The sequence below is a fragment of the Cydia strobilella genome, chromosome 22, assembly GCF_947568885.1.
Source record: "Cydia strobilella chromosome 22, ilCydStro3.1, whole genome shotgun sequence".
NCBI classification, from domain to species: Eukaryota; Metazoa; Arthropoda; class Insecta; order Lepidoptera; family Tortricidae; genus Cydia; species Cydia strobilella.
The window spans coordinates 7,613,931-7,636,171 of NC_086062.1; the positions used below are offsets into that span (position 1 = coordinate 7,613,931).

The window sequence follows — 22,241 nt, forward strand, 5'->3', positions numbered from 1 at the left end:
AAAAAATTGATCACCAGCAGAACCACCCCAGAGCAAGGTATAGTACATATAGTAGAAGTAACCATAGAATAGCTAAATAACAATTTATACAGTTATCGACTGTAAAATGTTCACATTTTGTTGCTTGAAAATGAGTAACGAAAAAGTCACAACGAAATTTTGACAATTTTACCACTTCCGAAACAAAAACTTTTATAAACGACCGCAACATAAAATCCAACCACTTCAAAAAATTTATATATATATATATATTTTTTATTCAAAATGTAATGAAATTTCTCAAACATAAAGGGTTAAATATTTATTCAAGTAATCAACAGTGATTGATTGTGGTTTGCTATCAATTATATAAGACATAAAGTTTACCATAGCGGGCTTAACCTTTTCGGGCAAGCCAAATTGATTCAATATACTTGGTAGATCGTTAAAAACACAAATCGGATTATAGCAACCTATTAATTAGTAAATCCCGTTGTCTAACATTATAACTGGTAATTTTGACATACACAAACTGATAAATGTTTTAGTTTGATTTGTATGGGGTTTTTCTTCTCTGGTCTAGTGTGGTTTTCAGTTGTATCATGGCAGAGACAATTTAAGTGCTTTGTTTCTTTTATTTCATTAGATTAATTTTATTTCGAATAGAATATAAAAAAAATATGCATAGTTGGTCAAACAAATCTTGTCAGTAGAAAAAGGTGGCAAACTTTAAAAATGTAGGCGCGAAAGGATATCGTATCAAAGAAAATTTTAATTTTGCAGCTTTTTCTACTGACAAGATTTGCTTGACCAACTATATATATTATAAGACAACGTATTTAAGCTGCTAAATGTTTGTAATAATCACCTTTGTTTACCTTAAGTTTAATTTCCTGTATTCTCTGTATTCTTTCCTTTTTGGGGTGTAAGTTCTCAATATTCAAAACTCAACACAAATTCCGCTATGACATAAGTACTCGTAGGTATCTTATTCAGTAGTAATGAGTCACCTAATTTATTTAAATCGCGATGAAATTAAGCAATATAAATAAAAAACCGGTCGGATTGGACGTTGATAAAACAATAGGCAAGGCACGCGTCTTACGAGATCTACTAAGATACGTATAATTAATTGATTACAAAATATTTATCAGTACGGTTTTTACTCACTATTATTTTACTAATATTTTGAAATATGTCTCACGATAGTTTAAGTGCGATTAATTGATTACACTTAATAGAAATAAAAGCTGGTCACTTTGTGGCCTGTGCGTAAAGTGTCCTGTGCTATTTTCAAACTGTACTGAAGGTAAGAAAGAATATTTAGGGAACTAATGGTATTGGTTTCATTAAAAATACTATTATTGCACTAAACATAAGGAACTAACTTATTCTTTGTCTATAACATAGTGTGTAACATAAGAAAATCCCCACTTCTTAAATTAATTGAGTAGATAAGTACACACTTATGATTTAGGTTCCAAGAATTTTGTGTTCCCGCTATGGGACCAACATTTGTCTCTGAAGCTGATAACATTGCTACTCCTCCCAGATTTGGTAAAACAACTAAAGCTTCTGGGGGCCTGGCCAAAATGACAATCATTGATAGAAAACGGACGCACCTTAAATAATGTATGGGAACGGTCACGTGACGTTTCGTAGCATCTGTCATCCCGATACACCAGCATTTCCCAAACTATGGGTCGCGAACGAATATTGCGCGGGCCCTGAAACTACTAGGTTTGAGCGTAACCAATAAATTTAATGCCCCCTTTTAAGACGGCCATGATTTGGGTCCTAAAAATGGCATATGGTGTTTGGTCGGTCGATACACGATTTATCTTTCGTTTGTGGTTTGTCAAATATATCATCTTGGCTAGGCTCTTTGATGATTTAGATTTATTTATTTCAGGATAAAAATTACATGGATGAAATTACATGGATGTTTATGGGCTACGCTTTTGCTTACAATTACGCTTGTTTACTTATACACTGATTTAAACTTTCACGATTTTTACTCACAACCCTAGAATACTTTCTACAGATCGTGGGTTTTATAGTAGAAAAATCCGTGAAGCCATTGAAATCAAGAAACATAGAAATTTCAATCGAGACGAAGGTTTTAAGATCTCATCCACATGGAACCCAGTCATTAGTAAGTGTAAGCGAAACCAAATATCGAAAGTTGAAAAATCGAATATTGTGAGTGTTGTGTGTCGACCCGGTAGCATCCCTAGTGCGCAAAACGTTCAAGTTAATAAACAAGACCAAGTGCGGGTAGTTCGAAAAACTCGCGCGCCTAGAAGATGTTGATGTCAACTTTAGCCAGTCTTCTCCGAGACCACGGGGACAACGCCGTCCTCGAAACGTCGGAGGTAAATTCAAAACTATTTTACGCGATTAAGTCCCGTGGAGATAAATAATAATGTTTACTTATACTTATAAAGTAGAAAAAAACTACCGACGACTGTACTCCACAGCTGTACTCGCACCAATCAATTGTTAAATCAAGTTAAGTAGATTAAGAAATTCGGAAAAGCTTTGTGCAACATCTAAAGCCTGACAGAACCGTGACAGTTCCCCTGACAGTTACTAATGCCGCTCATTGTCAGCCTAATACCGTGATTTGGTGACATTGCCTTACATAACTCTTGCGTAAGTGCAAACCTGATTTTGATAGGGTTTAATGTGGCGGTTTTGTTGATATTGATGCGATTGCGTAAATATACTTTGTTTATGTATCTAAACTCAAGTGCAATGAAAATTGGTTACCTTTTCATTGTTATTCATATCATATCATATCATATCGTTTATTTTCATAATAGGATTTTACAATCTCTTTATGACGTCAAACAATTGTATTTACTTAAAAATTAAATATTAAATAACATTATCTATGTTACACTATGCACATACTTATTAACTCCAAGGGTTAACGTCTTCTAAATAGTCTGATATTTTATAATATCCATTTTTGCACAACTTTCGTTTAATGACCGATTTAAATTCATTTAATGGCAAACTTTGAATATCCAAAGGAATTTTGTTGTAAAAATTGCCATTCAGTCAGAGTAGGTTTCTAGATCTTTCCAGTTAGTATTAAATCGTTATTATCGATTAAAAACGCTTTTATATGTATCTATATGTCTATAAAACTACAAGCTGAAATAAAATTTACAATAGAGTACTTCATATGAAAGAAAAGTTTTGTATGGAATATATATCCTCTAATAAACTTCGTTTATTCAAGACAACATTGATATTATAAAACCTGTAGACATAATGCCTACTAGTAAATGCAAATTCCAATAAAACTCGATAATAAATGTTATGGTGTCACGTTTAATATTCTAGTCGCCATATGCAATAGTCAAATGCATTATAAATGTACGCCTTTCTGTCCTACGTTGACAGGAAAATAGCAAACGGTAAAGATTTTAATATTGCATGCATGTGTGTGTGTGTGTGTCATTCAATAACCGTAAGGATTATGTTTTAAACAAATCAGATGGGCGTTTTCTAAAATAAATATTGAAAACCTGATTCTCACAGATCCTGGACTCAGAATCACTAGCACATTCAATCCTGACGATAAAAAAAATGTCCCAAAAATTTCTATGAAAATTGTACATTCCATTCCACTACGTCACGCACATACAAGTGAATTTTCACACAAACGTGACGTAATGGAATGGACATTTGGGACATCTTGTTTTAATGGCAGAATGAAGAATGCTGTCGATTCTGAGTAGAATGAGCCCAATAATGTCCAGATTTGAAAGAATCAGGTTTTCAATATTTATTTTAGAAAAAGCCCAGATATTCTAGCCTAATGTTTCCATTTCTAAAATAATTCTAAATTTAAACACCAACTACATTTATAAATGCGCCATCTGGTGTTTAAAAATTAAAAAGGAGGAGAATTAAAAATAAAACGCGCGGAATGTTGGTCATCAATACGACATTTTTATACTCTGTTAAGTAATTTCCGTCAGTAGGAAGGAGCGGCAAATTTAAAAAATTGTCCCATAGAAAATTTAAATTTCGCGCCTTTTTCTACTGAGAAATTGGTTTTTCCGGCTATAGTTTCGCACTATTTTAGTTTATACGCAGAACATAATTTTTACTGGCTGGTTAGATAACAGGAATTAAAAAAAACGCGGTTGTTTATCTTTTCAGCAACAGAAAACTATAGTTGGTCAAGCAAATCTTGTCAGTAGAAAAAGGCGCGAATTCTATTGGACGATATCCCTTCGCGCCTAGTTTTAAGTGTGCCGCCTTTTTCTACTGACAAGATTTGCTTGACCAACTATATAACCTTATCAGATTCTAGAACTTACTACTGTTCAAAAATAGCCTTAATTGTAAGGTAAGAAGATAAGCAGTAAATAAAATAAACAGCACAATCGCATCTCATTCGTCGCACTCGTTCCAATTTCAAACTATTTCCACTTAAATTCAAATCTTTATTGCGACAATTATAATTATGCGTTCCGAAAAACCGTTACATATCTTATTGCATTATGTTAAAGTTGAGTTCGGCGTAACATACGAATGTGAGCATATTGTAGTTAGTTAATTAATGTTTTGATATGAAGAATGGTTCTCAGAAGAAACTTAAGGTCCTCTTGGATTAACAATAACATTTTTGCGCTGTGTTTATGTCTGGGTGTTGGGTTACCACATTGCTGGTACGATAGTGCGTAGGACTTTAGTAGAAATACCGGTAGGTCTGTACATGGTGGTCTTCAGCCTAAATTGTTCTTAAAGTTCCATTTTTATAACGAAAATTTAACAACGAAATTATCACTAATATTCGCGCAAATTACAAGAAAGAGGGCAAAGTGGTAACAGGCAGTGGAGCTGATCAACGATTTCGTGCGTGAACTATAGCCTCCCAAGTCCCGGTGTCCTTTTAAAAGGACACATTTCACACATTTAAATAATGAAATCGAATTTTGAACTATAATAAAATAAAAGGTTCTAAATTCAATCCTGCAAAAATGAATGGGACTTAGGAGGTATATAGCTACGGCGTAGCATGACGTAGCAGCTGCTACAGATTTCTTGCAAATTTAAATGTCTTATTACAAGAAAAAGTAATTAAGATATATCCTAATAAGCATAACTGTTGCAAATAAGCGTGGGCGGATAGACGCTGACTTTACACGTATTCACATCATTTAACGAGTAATTCTAAACCAGTATAATTTTGCGCTTCAATCTCAGAAATGTAACTGATGTCTAGTACAAAACTATAGTGGTTTGGTTTAAGCACTTAGTATAGCAATATTAGCAATAAATACCGAGACACGCGTTGCATTGTCGCTTTATAAAAACAAAGGCGAATTCCTCTAACATGAATCTGTATAAGGTGTCATACGTATCGTTTTACATAAACAAAAAATACTTTGTAAATATAAAAAAATAACACGCCGCACTTAACGCTAAACAGCCCGCCCGGCTCAATTGAAAACCAATAAAAACTACAAGTTCAACCTCCGAACACATTTACATCTCTTAATAAATCTCGAAAACAAAATCCCGAACGAAAATTAAAACGAAAAAATCACAAAGCCGGTAGTGGGGCCGAAAAAAGAAATTAAAATTCAAATAAAAGACGGATTCCTTAAGATAATGCTTATTCATTCCACATTTAAAATCAAATTTTCAAATAAAGAACTCCGAGTCGATCGGGCGCGTAAGCTCGAGCGAGCGAGAGGTCCGAACGTTCATGTAAATAAGACAAAGATGGATAGCTTATTATGATTGACAGCTGAGAACGGTTAGCCTTGAAATATTTGAAACATTATATTATTATAAAGTACACTATCTTCGTTTAGCTTAAGAGTAAAGCGGTCATTTAATTATTATATTTAAAGTGGATGAGTTAGTGACTTTTGTGAACTTTAGCTTTCTACGATTTTGTACCAGATAATCGTTCTCGTGGCAGATAGTTAATAAGTCGCAGTTGTAGGTATTCATCTTTTTAAGAGATATCATTTTTTGATTATACACTTAGGTACTTAATTAATAACTGTTCATTAGGTTACACGTAGGCTTCAAATAGATATTACGTTTTTTAGAACTTGGCCGATGACAAACGTTTTTTCCTAATAGTTATATTGATTAACTACCTATGATGTCTTTTTCATAAATTGTTTAAAGTTGTAATCTTCAAATTGTTTAACTCCCTCAAAGCAGTTATTTTTTTACTAAGGGACTTTGGTACTTACCTACTTATAGGATTTTTCACAAAACACCGTGTGACTTATAATATCATATAATATTTTATTACAATCAATGGAGCACTTACTTATTTTTGCCCCCGTAACATATAAAAACCTAAACCAGAAAATGCTACGAAAAGGTAGCAATCTATTCCATAGTTCAACCAATATCTTTGTCCGCCTTACTCGTGTGTCAGCTCTCATTACCCATATGTATAATGACGGCGGCTAGATGCTCGTTTTTAGAAACGTCGAGTTTCTCCGGAACACGTTTTAAATCATAATTCGAACGCCGTTTTTGAATTTAGAACGTTGACTTAAGTTTTTTGTGGACTTCGAATGTGTTTTTTTTCTGCCATTACCGTATAACAAATAGGTATAACTACTGGTTTTCAAATTCTCCGTTTTTCGGGTTGACAGCTTTTAAGAGATTAATACCGCTTGCTCGAGAACGGACAGTTAGCCAATTAGAGTAGATGAAAAACTTTGTAATGACTGTTATTACTTAGACGTTATACAATGATAATTGTAGGGAATGAGGTATTTTCGTATATAGCATGCGTGACCCTTGGAAACAAAATACTAGTATATGTATTAAGACCAACAACCTTTATTAATCATTTGAGGACCCTAACTAAACAGAGTTAGACCAAGAAAAGTCTGCAATGATTTTGATAGCACACGCAGTGCATGTCATAATTTCATAGAAGTTTGACGTTTAAAATAACACTTGCACTACGTGTACTATGAACATCGTTGCACACTTGACTTGGTCTAACTTTAGTGATATAAATACGAGTAATGATGGAATTGGCCGATAAGAATCTGGGCGGTTTGAATTTGGAATTACCGAAATGGCGGTTAATTCGCGTAGAGCTACGAATCTCGTAGATGCTACGAATTCAGATATATAGTTGGTCAAACCAAATTGTCAGTAAATAGGAACAAAAAAAACTATACTCGTCCTTTTCTTTTGGGTGCTATTACTAGTGTAAGACAAAGATAGTATGATTCTCTCTGTCTATGTTTGAAATGAGACACAAACTATAATACATTTATTTATCCTCTATCCGCCCAGACATCAAAACTTGTCAAGACAAATGCAATTTTGATACGTCAAAATAAGATTCAAAATAGAATAGAATAGGAGGACTTTTTATAGGTCTCTGGACGGTTAGAGGTTATTACACTTCAATAGGTATCCAACGAGTTAACATGTAAATGAAACATGGCAAATAAATGTTTTTATAAAAACTTCAAAATATATTACTCCACGCAAACATGTAATTTACTGAATATTCAATTATTGCCAAAGGTCACACAAAACAAGGTAATGCTAAATAAATTATGGTAATTGAAGACAAACTGTAATAAAAACGAACGTGTTATTGCAAACAAATTTAGATATAAGTATTTGATTATTAGTTTTAATTATTGTTATTTATTATTAATACCTTTTGTAAAGCATTTTATGTTTTTCTTTTGCTTTCATAAGTAAAATATTGCTATATTTATAAAAAAAACTTGTCAATAAAAAGACACGTGCAAATGGTAAAAAAAAAAAAAAAAAAAAAAGTATTTGATAAAGAAAAATTTGAATACAATTACAATTTTAAGTATCAAATTTAAATGACGTAATTATGGTGTCACCTTGTCAGTAAATATTTATAAATTACAAAGAAAACACCTACATTTGCCTTTGTAACAAAATATGTTTAAAAGAAATACTTGAAATACGCTCGCTGTTTTTTCCCTACGTCCTTATCCTTCCTTCCTTATCTCTTTTGATGCGAATTATGCTTAAAAGTGCCGTATCCTTAAAAAAACACTCTCATTATGTCACCAACAACTTGGCTTAAATGACTCGCATCCACCAGGCAAACTGGTTAAAAAAAACCGGCCAAGTGCGAGTCGAACTCGCGCACGAAGGGTTCCGTACCATTACGGAAAAAAAAGCAAAAAAATCACGTTGGTTGTATGGGCCCCATTTAAATATTTATATTATTCTGTTTTCAGTATTTGTTGTTATAGCGGCAACAGAAATACATCATCTGTGAAAATTTCAACTGTCTAGCTATTACGGTTCATGAGATACAGCCTGGTGACAGACAGACAGACAGACAGACGGACAGACGGACAGCGGAGTGTTAGTAATAGGGTCCCGTTGTTACCCTTTGGGTACGGAACCCTAAAAAAACAACTTATTGGTTAAGAAAATTTACTTGTAAAACTTCTGTGTTCTCTGGCAGTCAGCAGCATCGATTAATACAAAATTGGAACATTGTAAAAAAACCGGCCAAGTGCGAGTCGGACTCGCGTTCCAAGGGTTCCGTACATTACACAATTTAAACAATGTATTTTTTATGTGAAACGTGAGTGAAATGTCTTTAAAAAACCCGTAGGGGTCGGATTAAAAACTAAGTAATTAAGTCCGACTCAGGCTTGACTGCAATTCCTAATAGCTTTTCCTGTAATCTATAGGTAAAGATCTATTTTGTGTATTTAAAAAAAAAATTTAGACCTAGTAGTTCCGGAGATAAAGGGGGGGAATAGTATTTTCTTTCCTATTTCCCTCAATAACTTCTAAACTGGTTATCCTAAAATTATAAAAAATATATATTTGAGATTATCACAATGAGCTCTTTCATTTGGTATATAACACGATATAGTTTAAAAAACTTAATTTTTTAATTTTCTCATTTGCCCATCAAAAGTGGCCCCCATGTTTAAAATTTATTTGTTCACGTTACATATCCGTCTTTGGGTCGCAAACTTACATTTGTACACCAAATTTCAACTTAATTGGTCCAGTAGTTTCGGAGAAAATAGGCTGTGACAGACGGACAGACAGACGCACGAGTGATCCTATAAGGGTTCCGTTTTTTTCCTTTTGAGGTACGGAACCCTAAAAACGTTCGAGTTCCGGGGAAATAAGCCAAGGCGTTCATTATTGGCCATAAAGGCGCCGTAAAAACGATTAACGTCATTCGAATATTCAAACATTTCAAATCGAACGATTGCTTCTTTATTTGAACACTACTTAAAAAAAGCAGTATTTTTTAAGGTTTTTAACAAGGGGCGTAAAGCCAGTAAGTTAGAAAGGGACAAAAGATATGGCGCATCGCGCGAAACTTGTCACAAAAGATTTGGTAATCGCGCGGGTTTTAACGTTTTACCTCAATAACTTTCATGGCATTCGCCTTTGTGTAAACGTGTAACGATTCAATAAAAAACCACAATTGTTCAAAATTCATCATCATCATCTTCCTCGCGTTGTCCCGGCTTTTTGCCACGGCTCACAGAAGCCTAGGGTCCACTTGGAAACTAATCCCGAGAATTGGCGTAGGCACTAGTTTTTACGAAACCGACTACCATCTGACCTTCCAACCCAGAGGGGAAACTAGGCCTTGTTGGGATTAGTCAAAAAACACAATTGTTCAAAATTATAAAAACAAAAAATCAATCTTAATAAGGTGTGAAAAATACATGATCTTGGTATAATGTCCTACATACCTACTGCCTACAAGGCCCTAATTAAATATTATTCAGTTTGTTTTGAAATCGCCTTATCTTTGAAAGCTTTAATCAATTAAAAACCTCAACATGATAAATGACAACCTAAAATACACGCCGATAACTCGCTACAAATTTAAAAAGATGTAGTTATTATTTAAATTAAAACTAATCCCAATAAAATAATTAACATAATGAAATATACATAAAACGCTACGCTTTCCACCTACAGTGACAGAAACTGGCTTAATTAATAAAGTGACTATCCCAATCGATTAGACCGTAATCGAGTGACTACATCGATTCGGAATCGATACATAATTTTATTAGTTAGCGTGGGTGTTTGTATCGAGTACTTGGGTGCTATCGATGAAAAAATGTGTTTATCCGTAGAATGATCACGAATTTAACGAGTTGATGACCATATTAGAACTAAGGGGTCAAAGACCGCGAGAAAAACTTTTTGGCTTATTTTAAGTTATGTCTAATATTATGAGTTCTAAAATATTATGAAATAAGTATTATCTAATATAATAAGTATTAGGGTAAACTCGCATTATTTGGTGACACGCCTAATGAGGGCTATCGTTTTTTTGCTCACCAGTTGGCGCCTCTGTTGATGGTGGTCCAAAAGACTATAGAAAAGCTGTCAGTCATTGAAGTGACAAGTGACATTTGACATTTCGAACTATGGAAAAGACCACCATCTACACTAGCGCCCCTAGCGGCGAATTCATACGCGTTAGCCCTCATTCGGTGATACAAGTTTTGAAGCAGGACACCGAGGAAAGCTAGTGAATTAGGGCCTTTTAAATGGGCCTCACGGCAAAGCCGCCGAAGCCGTGAGGCTATGAGGTTCCATTTAAGAGGCCCTAATTCACTAGCTTTTTAATTCACTAGCTTTCCTGGGTGTTATGCTTCAAAACTTATATCACCGAATTAGGCGTGCCACCAAATAATGCTAGTTTACCCTATGTTGCTGGAATAGAAAAGATGAGTCCTTTAGAACTCCTTTCAATCTATGGAACCGTTTGGTTTTCCGCGCGCAATTTGCTGTAAATGATGCTTTGGCATCTATGTTTTTTGCCACCAAATAACGGACAAAATCTCCGTATAAAGTTTATAAAAAGAACACCTTTTTAGGGTTCCGTACCCAAAGGGTAAAAACGGGACCCTATTACTAAGACTTCGCTGTCCGTCTGTCCGTCCGTCTGTACTTCTGTCTGTCTGTCACCAGGCTATATCTCATGAACCGTGATAGCTAGACAGTTGAAATTTTCACAGATGATGTATTTCTTTTGCCGCTATAACAACAAATACTAAAAACAGAATAATATAAATATTTAAATGGGGCTCCCATACAACAAACGTGATTTTTTTTGCTGTTTTTTTTCGTAATGGTACGGAACCCTTCGTGCGCGAGTCCGACTCGCACTTGGCCGGTATTTTATATAAGCCGTGGAATCCGGGTGAATGCTCAATTGGCGAGTTTTTACCATAATTTATTGGTTGCCCTAGGCGTTTACTCTTAAGGTGTTCCGGGCAATGTGGGCAAGATGGATTAGGTAACTGTTTATACTGTACCGTCAGCATGAAATAGTGACAAACAAAGCTGTCAAATATATCGTAACACATGTTTGTTATCATATAAATAAGGATAGGTTCGATGTATTTGTCTCATCATTTTGAAATATTGAAGTTGGTTAAAAAATCGGTTATGATTTATAATACTAGTACAGTGTAAATTAATGAAACCTTAAGATAGGGATTAATATCATGATTTTAGAAAAGCTATATTTATCAATACTTTAAAATAAAATAATAAAAAAAAACTAATGAAATTGAACTAGTGCTAAAAACTTACTCATATTTACTATTTATAAAAAAAATTGTTTTTTTTTTTTTTTACTAGCCTAATTTAGTGTCCCACTGCTGGGCAAAGGCCTCCCCTCGTTTCCTCCACTCGACCCTGTCGTTTGTAGTGTCCCGCCAATCCGGATAAAATGCGTCTGTCGTTAACATTTTAAAATTTGCTGCCAATAGCTATAATCAAAAATTTGCAACTAAGTACCACAAATACTATTGAAGCCAACTCTACTTGAACGGGCCCCTGATGTCACTTCTTGACAGCTTTTGTTAGAAAGAGACTTCCACTTGTATTACAAGCTACAAGCTTTTAAAAAACGGGCCCCAGACCTGCTAGCATGAGTTGCGTTCTCAGCGCGACTCCATACATCTAGTTCTAGCGCGACGAGAACGCAACTCATGCTAGCCGGTCAGAAAGGAACAGCATGTACACACTCGTTCTCGGCCTGTCTCGGGGTCTCTCGACGCGACGGGTGTGTACACGTACAGCTCGCATTATAACTATTTGTTATAATCAGCTGCATTAGTATAAACTGTGTCGCAAATGATTTTGAGAGATATTCAAAGATCGCGATACATAACTAATTATAATTATAAAGATGAAAGATATGGGGACGGTCTCACTTAAGATCGAAGATAGTACGTATAATTATTAAAGATGTCATACTAAATTGAAGTTGAAGATGACTATCTAAGTTCTTCATACTGCTTTCTTAACACAACCATCCATTGGCTACGAAGGCTGCATACTGTGGTTTAAAAAAGACAGATTTATGAGATATTATAATTTAGCAAGGGATGTGTGTCCGTGAAACATAGGCAGAAAGAATCATCCTGTCTTTTTATTACTACCCTAAGAGCGTTTTCACATTACCCGATCCGATATCGGATGTCGGATGGAAGTAAAATAGACATATGTGTTTTTCTGTATTTATTTATTATTAATTAATACTAAAAAACGATATATAACGCAAAAAAGGCGGACTTGATGCCGTATCGCAGTCTCCTGCAGCTGTTTTTCTCATAGGCGCCTTCCGACATCCGATGTCGGTAAGGCGCTGCCGATCATTTCAGCCATGTCGGAGCCCCCCGTCTGCTGTCGGACCGATACTATTTGTTTGTGTCCGTATGTGTAGACATAATGTGCGTAACCGCTAAAGACGGCGCCCCCGCGGGCCGACTACGCGGTCGTAGGATCCTACATCCGATAGGTATCGGATCTGACAATGTAAAAACGCTCTAAAAGAGGGATGAGTAGCTTTTTATTCTACTATTACTGACAAAACTTGTTTGCCCGACACTGTAAATAGTAATCTCCGAATGCCAATCGGCCCATTATCCTTGTACACGTATGTATGTCTGTCTGTGCCTTTTACACCGAGGACAATATCGAATAATAACAATAAAACAGTCCCATTACCTGCGCGTACGCACGGATTGATCACGCATGTCAGTGCTAACTCTACCTACTTACATAGTTATTATTTATTAATTAAGAGCCCACTGTGTCCCACTGCTGGGTTAAGGCCTCCCCCTCTCTTTTTCTACTCGTCTCGGTTTGATGCTAATTTTGGCCAGTCTCTCAAAAAGGAGTCCAAGTGATACTATCAGGGGCGTAGCTAGAGGATATGGTGCCCGGGGCAGTCGCCAAATTTGCGCCCCCTGACGACTGACAAAAGTTTCCCTGCTGCTGCCTTTTGCCCATTTTGGCGCCCCCCTTGGATGGCGCCCGGGGCACTTGCCCCCTCTTGCCCCCTCTGCCCCCCCCAGTTACGCCACTGGATACTATGTATATATGTAGTTAAAAAATGTAAGAAGATAGACCCTTTGCGAATACATTTCTCAAATATGCGGCCTTTTTTATTTATTAACAAAGTTATTTGCCACATTTGTTATTTTCAATTGATAACGATATATTGCTATACTTTTACTTATTTAACTAGATTATGTCATAAAATTACATCGATTTGTGTAATTTTCCCTCCCTTCTACCAGAGATTTTATTAACGATTTTTTTATTAAGCGTGATTAATATTTTAAAGGTTTGCGAATATACAGGGTGTTTTTTTAAACTTTGTTAATTTCGGGGTATGGCTAAGTACATATAAGGAAACTGAATGGCATATACATATATATATATATATATTATTGTATTTTTCATAAATAGTCATATATAGCGTTGTTGCGACACGGACATTATATTTAAATCCACCAAACAATTGAAAACTATGACACATCAATGACATTTCGAATATTGATCGTCCGAGATAGTACTTGCGTTTAGTAGCAAATGTATAAACTCATACTAAACAGTAATCAATATGTAAAGAAGCCCTAAGGCAAGTGTAGGGGCCTGGTTAGAAAAAAAAATCATTAATTATCTCCAAAACGGAGTTAATTAGAACACCGGTTTCTTTGACAGCGACCTTGTCTGTAGAAAAAGGCCACAAATTTAAAAACTTTAGGCGCAAAGAGTTGACTTCTCATGGAAATTTGAATTTTGCGCCTTTTTCTACTGACAGAGTGGGTGTGTCTGAGTATACGAACAATACTTAAAATAATATATATAGTTGGTCAAACCAAATTGTCAGTAAATAAGAACAAAAAAAAATATACTCATCCTTTTCTTTTGGGTGCTAGCACTAGTGTAAGACAAAGATATTATTATTCTCTCTCTATGTTTGAAATAAGACAGTCCTTTGACAAACTATATATCCTGACGTCTCACATTTTCAAAAAAATTAAGGAAAATTATAGTTTCCGAGTAATACGCAGAACCCGCCCGCTTCGGCAAAAATATGCGAAGGACGACGGAAACGATTCTATAATCACGCCGATTTGAGCACGGGTGTGATAAAAATTAATAATGATCTGTAATGACTCATTATATTACGCCTTGTTATAACGGCTCATTTACATTTTAATTTTATAATCCATTAAGATTGATAAGGTTCTGATTGCAAATTGTATTCTGCGTTTAAAGATTCTATAGAACTTTTAAGGGTGTACTCGTATATAAATAAATAAATACATATTTTAGGACATTCTTAAATACACAGATTAACTAAGTCCCATGGTAAGCCCAAGGAGGCTTGTGTTATGGGTACTCAGACAACGATATATATAATATATAAATACTTAAATACATAGAAAACACCCGTGACTCAGGAATAAATATCTGTGCTCATCACACAAATAAATGCCCTTACCGGGATTCGAACCCAGGACCATCGGCTTCACAGGCAGGGTCACTACCCACTAGGCCAGAGCGGTCGTCGGTGATATATGTCTGTAAATATTATATTATACATACACCCGCGGGCCTAGCTAAGATGATAATCGTACATAAACAAACTACAAACGAAGAGAAACAAATGTATCGGGTCGATAAATGCTACAAAAAGTCACATGATTATTTCCATATTTCGATTGGCCTCTTCTACCAACGATCTTGGCTAGGCTCCCTTAAGGCGGTTCCCTGAGCCAGAAGGCGAAAAATATCCTTATATGATCATGTTTTTCTAAGAGGCGTTGATATTCGTAGACGTGGAAAAGATATATCTAGTTATTGACTATATTATCTATAATAACATAGCTTCCGATACACGAATTATGACACTTCGCTCGATACAATTAATTCCCAAAGTAACCTCTAACTCGGACTTTTAATGCAACTTTACTCGGTTATTTATTATGTGATACTATAAACAAAAAAATAAGAAAAAACAATCTTAACTTGAATAGTAATTTCATAGCTTTCAAATTTCGATATTGTAAGGTAGCATTTTAAAATAAATAAAAATCGACAAAATTCGATCAAATTTGACACTTGGCGCGCATGATCTTTCCCGTTCTTTCTTGCGAAATGTGACAGTGACAGCGGCAAATCGATGGAACGGCCTTAAACACCAAACCAATATAGTCCAGAGCCTTATAGACTAAAAGATACCAATATGTATAAAAACTGTGCCTAGGCATTTGAAGATAATGATCAGACATGACTAGATTGCGTTAGTAAAAATTAATAATATTTTTCAAAAAAATACTTAAAATTTTGTCATTGAATAGAAATGTCAATCCTTTTTTTGTGTGTTCACTAAGTTTTAACATCCGCTTCGTATTCAATGCTCCCTTTTTAGAGCTGTCAAAGTTTAAAATAATTCCAAGTCATTTGGTTCAAAGCAAATTTTTTTGCCTCTAAATTGCCGTCGAATTCCAAATCGAAACGTAATGATAATATAACAAACTAAGTAATTCAAAACTAGGTCCGGCTGGACACTCGCCATCAAATATATCGGAGCGGTCAAGGCGCTCACAAATATCTAAACACGCCTCTATTGTCAAGGCTTTAGAGTGCTTGTTCAGATATTTGTGAACACCTCGGCCGCTCCGATATATCTTATGGCGACTAAATAACTTTTAACAAAAGCTATTGGCCTTATTATTACCAGTAAATGTTTATCTTTAATCACACTTCGAGCTTTACAAAAGTTTTGTAACTAACCTATGCTTTAATTAGACGACCTTTTAGAGTCAAAAGTCAATTAGTTGACTAAGTAGTAAACAAAAGTTTTTAATAACAAATTTTATCTACGAATGTAACAATGAATGGTGTAGGACTTTCATTAAATTCAAGGTGGCCGAAGTAATTTTAAACGTTAACTTTGTGTTTCAATGTAGAATAGATCCAATTTTAAATTACAATGGCGTATTGTTAATAATGAGTTATATTAGAAATTAGTTTACTTCCTTTAGTTTCGTTAACTACTAAAATGAGAATTGATTGAATATAACTTATGACTCGCAACGTAAATAAGAACAAAAACCGAAGGATTCGCGCACGAAGGGTTTCGTACCATTACGGCAAAGAAACGGCAAAAAAATCACGGTTGTTGTACCACTCAAAAGTCCCACTAAATTTTTTATTTTATTCTATTTCTAGTATTTGTTGTTATAGCGGCAACAGAAATACATCATCTGTATAAATTTCAACTGTCTATCTATCACGGTTCATGAGATATAGCCTGGAGACAGACGGACAGACAGACAGACAGCGGAGTCTTAGTAATATTAGGGTCCCGTTTTTACCCTTTGGGTACGGATTTACGGAACCGTAAAAATTAAATATTATGAATTGCAATCAATATTTAAAAAATTCAGATTTATTTTTCATAGACTTTAAATTTAGAATAAATAATTTCCACGTATTTACGCTTAGTGACGTGACATGTTGACAACTTCTCGGAGATGTCAATAGTGATGTGACACATACATTATCGATGTGTCGATCGGCACGAGTGTATTGTTTAGACATAGTTTCAAAGAAAGCAATTACGAAATGTTAGAAACATTTTTAAGAATGACTTTGAAAGAATGACTTTAGATGGCAGATTAAATTTAAAAGGTTTTAATGTCAGTCAATACTAATTCTTTTTTTAATTGGAAATGAATCAGTGCCTAAACCTCGTTTTTCTGAACAAAAACAAGTCTAAATCTGAGACCGCATCGGTAACCACGAACGTCTCAAATGTCAATTTGGTTTAGGTTAATGTTGGATTAGGTTTTTTCCTCAAATGTGAAGTTGGGTATCGTTAGTTTCAAATTAACCTTCCTTGTCGAAATGAAGGATAAAGCGTATTTAAGAATAAAATATTTCAAATGCAATATTTTATAAATTCGCGGAGCGGAAATACGTGCATGACATTTTGTCGTTTGATTTTTATGATATTAGGTTTTCCTTTACATATTACTTACTTCCGAAAAGTGATTGGGTAGGTACAGCCGACGTCAAGATACCTATGTTTACATTTTTCGCCTTATTACAAAGGAGTAAGGTGCAAAAAAATAAACATAGGGTCTCTATTCTTTCCCATATAGTTTTAAGTCATAATGTATTGTTTGTCCACTTTATCGTTAGTTTTTCTCAGAAACGCGTAACTTTTCAGGATTGCCATAAAACAAACCTAACCTAACCTATCTATAGGATAACCTGAGGAAAATCCTGAAAAGTTAACGGTTACAGAATTATGACTAACGATAATATGACAATCATTACATTATGACTTTCAATAATTATGGCAAACAAAGGGACCCCGTAAATATATTTATACGACTGTACAAGCCAGGATTTGAACCACCGTCATGTAGCCATTGCTGCATATATCTAGAAATTTAAAGTTGTGTGTGAAATCCTTAAATGAGCTTAGCTACGATATTCAATCATAGTAGGTAAATGTATTTAAGCATCTTAATACTAAAAATATCGATATGTCTACTTACTACGAAACCAGCAATTGAAATCTCTACGGACGCCCAATAGGCATCCACATGGACTAATTGTATATTTTAATATATTATTTCCATTTGCCTACATATTATGAATCAGAGTTTTTTTGCTCTGCCCTGTATTAGATCATTCATCGAAATGTCAAAACCGGATAATAATTGATAATATCATTAATAACATATTTACGCCCTTCTTAGAGATCCGTGGAAGCCAGAAAAAGTCGGTAATGACCCTGCCTACGAAACAGAAGGTCCCGGGTTCGAATCCAGGTGAGGGCATTTATTTGTGTGTTTATCACAAATATTTGTTCCTAAGTTATGGATGTGTTTATTTCTTCTTCTTTGTCGTTGTACTCTTTGCAGTGTCGTGGTCAACTGCTGACATCAGGCACAGACGTTGCTTGCCGTACGATTTCTCGCCATTTTCCGCGGTTGGAGGTCATTCTAGCAAATGTGTTCAGGGGCCCTTCCATGGCCGATTTATGTAACTATATATCTCTTCAAGTGGCAGACAGTACCTACTTTAGATTTGTTGATGTTTTTTTTTTTTTTTTTGAATATTTAACAAAAATTATAACATTATAAGTACCTTAATCTAATGTTCGCCAAACTGTGAAACAGTTTGTTGGCGGTGAAAAGTTTGGAAAGCCTTACTGAGCTTACTGTGGGACTAGGTGGATCTGTGTAAAATTGTTCTATTATTTACTTATTTATTTCCATTTGTACATCTATTAGAGTATGGCAGATACTTTTGGCACCTCGTTCTATACGGTACTATTAATGCTAACTGTACATAAAATATTACTTTGAAGAGTTTGAAGTAGTTGTGTTACCATATAAAAACTCCAACGGAACTCTAGTTGGTATGGATGTGTCGACATTCAATTCCGGAACTAGTTTTCAATAAAGCTTTCCACGTGGATAAGTTTCGTCTACTTAATACAATCTTACACTAGAGTTCATTAACACTCCCAATATAATATTAAAATAATAACTACCGAACAAGTATCTAATTACAGAAAATTATTATATAGTTTGTGCATAAAATTAATCTCACGAATTCGCTTAAGCGAAACTTTAAATTTGTAACTGTATCTAATATCTTATTTATACAAAATCACAGCTATGTCTAATGACCAAACGTCGGGTTCTATGTCATTACACGAAATTACTTTTATAATGAAATGGTCGAACCAAAAAACCGGCCAAACGCAAGAATCGCGTAAACGGATATCTCGCAAAAAACTAGATACCTAGACGAATTGACGTAGGTAATCTACTGTAATTTAAGAATAATGATTCTAAAAAAGCGGGGTATCACGCATCGATCAAGTTGGTCGGTAAAATTAATTATATTCAAAGTATTAGATCTATTTTCGAGAAAACGAGATTGAGCGAAGCAAAAAACGCCACGAGTGTATGTCGAAATTGGTAACGTGGAGGTACAATTACTTATTAAAATTAATACGACTTGGCCTTCGTCCGCCTTCGGGTTGACTATCAATCTAAGGTTGCTCGATTTCTGTTTACCTTGTTTTGAATTAGTTAACTTTACATATGCTCTGGTTTCGTTGGAACACACGTGTAATTATTTTGTTTGTTGTCGGTTACTACGGTTGTACTTCATTAACTATTTCAAATGGATCAATTTAACAAATCAAGGAGACTATTTAATTTAAAATTTTGCTTGTTTCAGATGTTACAATTGTTGGCTGATCTTGAAGACTGATTAGTTTTACTATATATGAAGCCAACTAGTCAGGAAATGAGTGATCCATGAAGCGAAATCACAGGTAACTATTTACTAAACTCATTTGCAATTTTGCTAGAATCACTTCAATTGTATAAAAACATCGACAACCCTAATATGAAAAAATCGGCAGCCATATAAAAACATCCCCGAGAGTTAAAGTTTAAATTCAAAACATTCCACAGCATTCAGCTAATCTGACTGTCAACAAAGACCTATTGTTCACTGGACACATTGTTTCATTTACATCGAACCGAAATGAATCACTGTTATGATTGCCGCTAAAATGTATTCAATTTAATTCGATTGTTTATGACAAACTGGACAAACTGACTTGTTCGCAGGTCGTTTCCGATTGAAGGCGTTAGAGTTTACGCTCTGCGATGACTGCGATGGCGGCCCACCAGGAATCGTTGCACGAGAGGCTGCAGCCGGTAGAAGAACCCCTGTACCTTCACCATGGCGCGCCCTGGCCCGAGACCGCCGACCAGCAAGACGAGCACAGCATCGACGCCTCCCCCTACTACAACATGCCAAAAAGAAACAAGAGAAAGAACTTCAAACCGCGATGCGCCCCCAACGCCACGACCTTCTCGGACGATTCTAACGGAGCCAATGGCAACCAAAGCCCCGTCAATGGCAACGAAAGAACCACACCCGAACACACAGAAGATGATTATCCTAAAATAGGAGTAACCAATTTTAATTTTCTCAAAGGAGTCGCTGTCGACCTAAGTAGGAGACTAAGCACCGACTCCAATGAAAACATAGATTCAAATTACCAAAATAGGTTACCCGATGACAAAAAGATTGAGTCGTTCCAGCGCTCGTATATAGATAGCTTACAAATAAGCCAAGACGGTCAAAGGGATCGGACCGTCCTAAATTTTAGTAATTTACAAAATAAATCTTTCTGTGCCAAAAATCCTTTTGCAATATCTCAGTTAATTAAGACAAACTCGCCTCCTAGAAGAAGGGAGTCGGAATCTGATGATGATAATAAAGGTCAAGATATAAATGCAAATGATAGGTTAGGAGAGAACCAAGAACAAATGGAGGTTAGTGAAACCCAGCAGAATGGAGATGGGTCAAACGCTACTAATAAAATGTTACGGGACTATGCAATGAACACTATGAAGGAACTGCTAGGAATTTATGGATTGTCTTCCAATGAAGTAGCTGATGCTATAAGCGGACAGATCAGAGCTTTGGAAGCACTCCAAGGTAATCCTTTAAAACCGATTAACTTCGAAAACCATTTACCTGTGAAAAAAATATTAACCAATAATGTTTCAGGTAAACCCTTTACTCAACTGCCTCTGAGTCTGAAACGAAGGCACGATTCTGGAGACGGCGAAAAAATCCGTAGAAGGTCTTCGTCAGCGACTGAGGATGAAGGCTCGACTAATATAACCCCACCGAAGACACCTGACAATGACATGGAGGCTCAAAGGTATCATCATTCATTACTTCATTTCCTTTTTATTGGTTTGTTAATGTTAACCACCTGTGCTTAACTGAATAATTCAATCAGCAGGGGATGGTAGGTACTATAATACTTTCCCTCGTGGACTTGCATAAAATAAAGTGGCCTAGAAGTAGAAAAATCATCGTCTTCTCTAGATTTTTACCCGCAAAAGTAGTTTCGGATCACTTTATTCCTTTTCTGAATACTCATAGATTTTTATTCATGAATCTGTAACCTTTAAAAAAAGAGCGTACTCTCATCTTAAATGGCGGCAACGGACTTGCAATTCCTCTGGTGTTCACTGGCGATGTAATTGCTTACCATCAGGCGATTCGATCGTCTGCTCATTTGCCTCCTACATCATAAAAAACCTTTTCAATTTAGTTTCCTGACTATGATACTAACAAGAATTCCTTTCACAGACAAAGAGCGCTTCAAATAATCAACCAGCAGTCAATGCGGCTGTTTGGCAGGGCTCCCGAAGAAGAAGGGAGCGGTTCTGATGATGGAGAACAAACCTTGGACTTGAGCGTGTCAAGGGACACCGACGGACAGGTAAAACTTTGAAATGAAATGAAATGAAAACATTTATTGTCAGACCACAGTCGGTCCGTTGCGTGGAGTTTAATCAGATAACCATTTATATTTTCTACGTAAATGAATCAGTCTCGTTCCTGAGAAACATAATGGGATTGAAAGTTTTTAAACGGTACACGGGCAATGTCGCGAGCGGAAGCTAGTCCCTACTATAATATTATAATACGCAAGTAACTCTGTCTATCTGTCTGTCTTAAACCACTGAACAGATATCGATGTGGTATGGAGAGAGTTTGAGGCCCGAAGAAGGACAGGATAGTTTTATCAATCATCATTATCATCCACGCAGATGAAGTCGCGGTCAGAACTAGCTTATTATTATATATTCCTTTATTGATCCGACCTATCTATTACTTATTAGTTTGACAGTGTCTATTGATTTGCACAGGAACAGTCAACGACATCTAGCGCCGGCAACAGCGTATCGGAGTTCGAACAGCAGAGCTTACTCATGCGCAAGAATCTCGAGGACTTAGCGAATCTGCAGATGCAGGTGTGTATAACCCCCTTATTCATAAAACTTAGCAACCTCTTACAAACCTCTGTTAAATTT

General features: G+C 35.6%; 1 protein-coding gene across 3 annotated transcripts in view; it reads left to right on the forward strand.

Annotated features, from left to right (window-relative positions):
• Positions 1-22,241, forward strand: part of LOC134751380 (uncharacterized) — a 112,570-nt gene that overhangs the window by 55,859 nt on the left and 34,470 nt on the right. For all 3 annotated transcript variants that reach the window (XM_063686735.1, XM_063686738.1, XM_063686737.1), the window contains 5 exons: positions 19,570-19,666; positions 19,968-20,847; positions 20,920-21,076; positions 21,514-21,646; positions 22,077-22,181. In XM_063686735.1, the coding sequence (XP_063542805.1) occupies positions 20,007-20,847; positions 20,920-21,076; positions 21,514-21,646; positions 22,077-22,181 (1,236 nt within the window). In that variant the 5' untranslated portion in view covers positions 19,570-19,666; positions 19,968-20,006. The remainder of the gene's footprint in view (positions 1-19,569; positions 19,667-19,967; positions 20,848-20,919; positions 21,077-21,513; positions 21,647-22,076; positions 22,182-22,241) is intronic.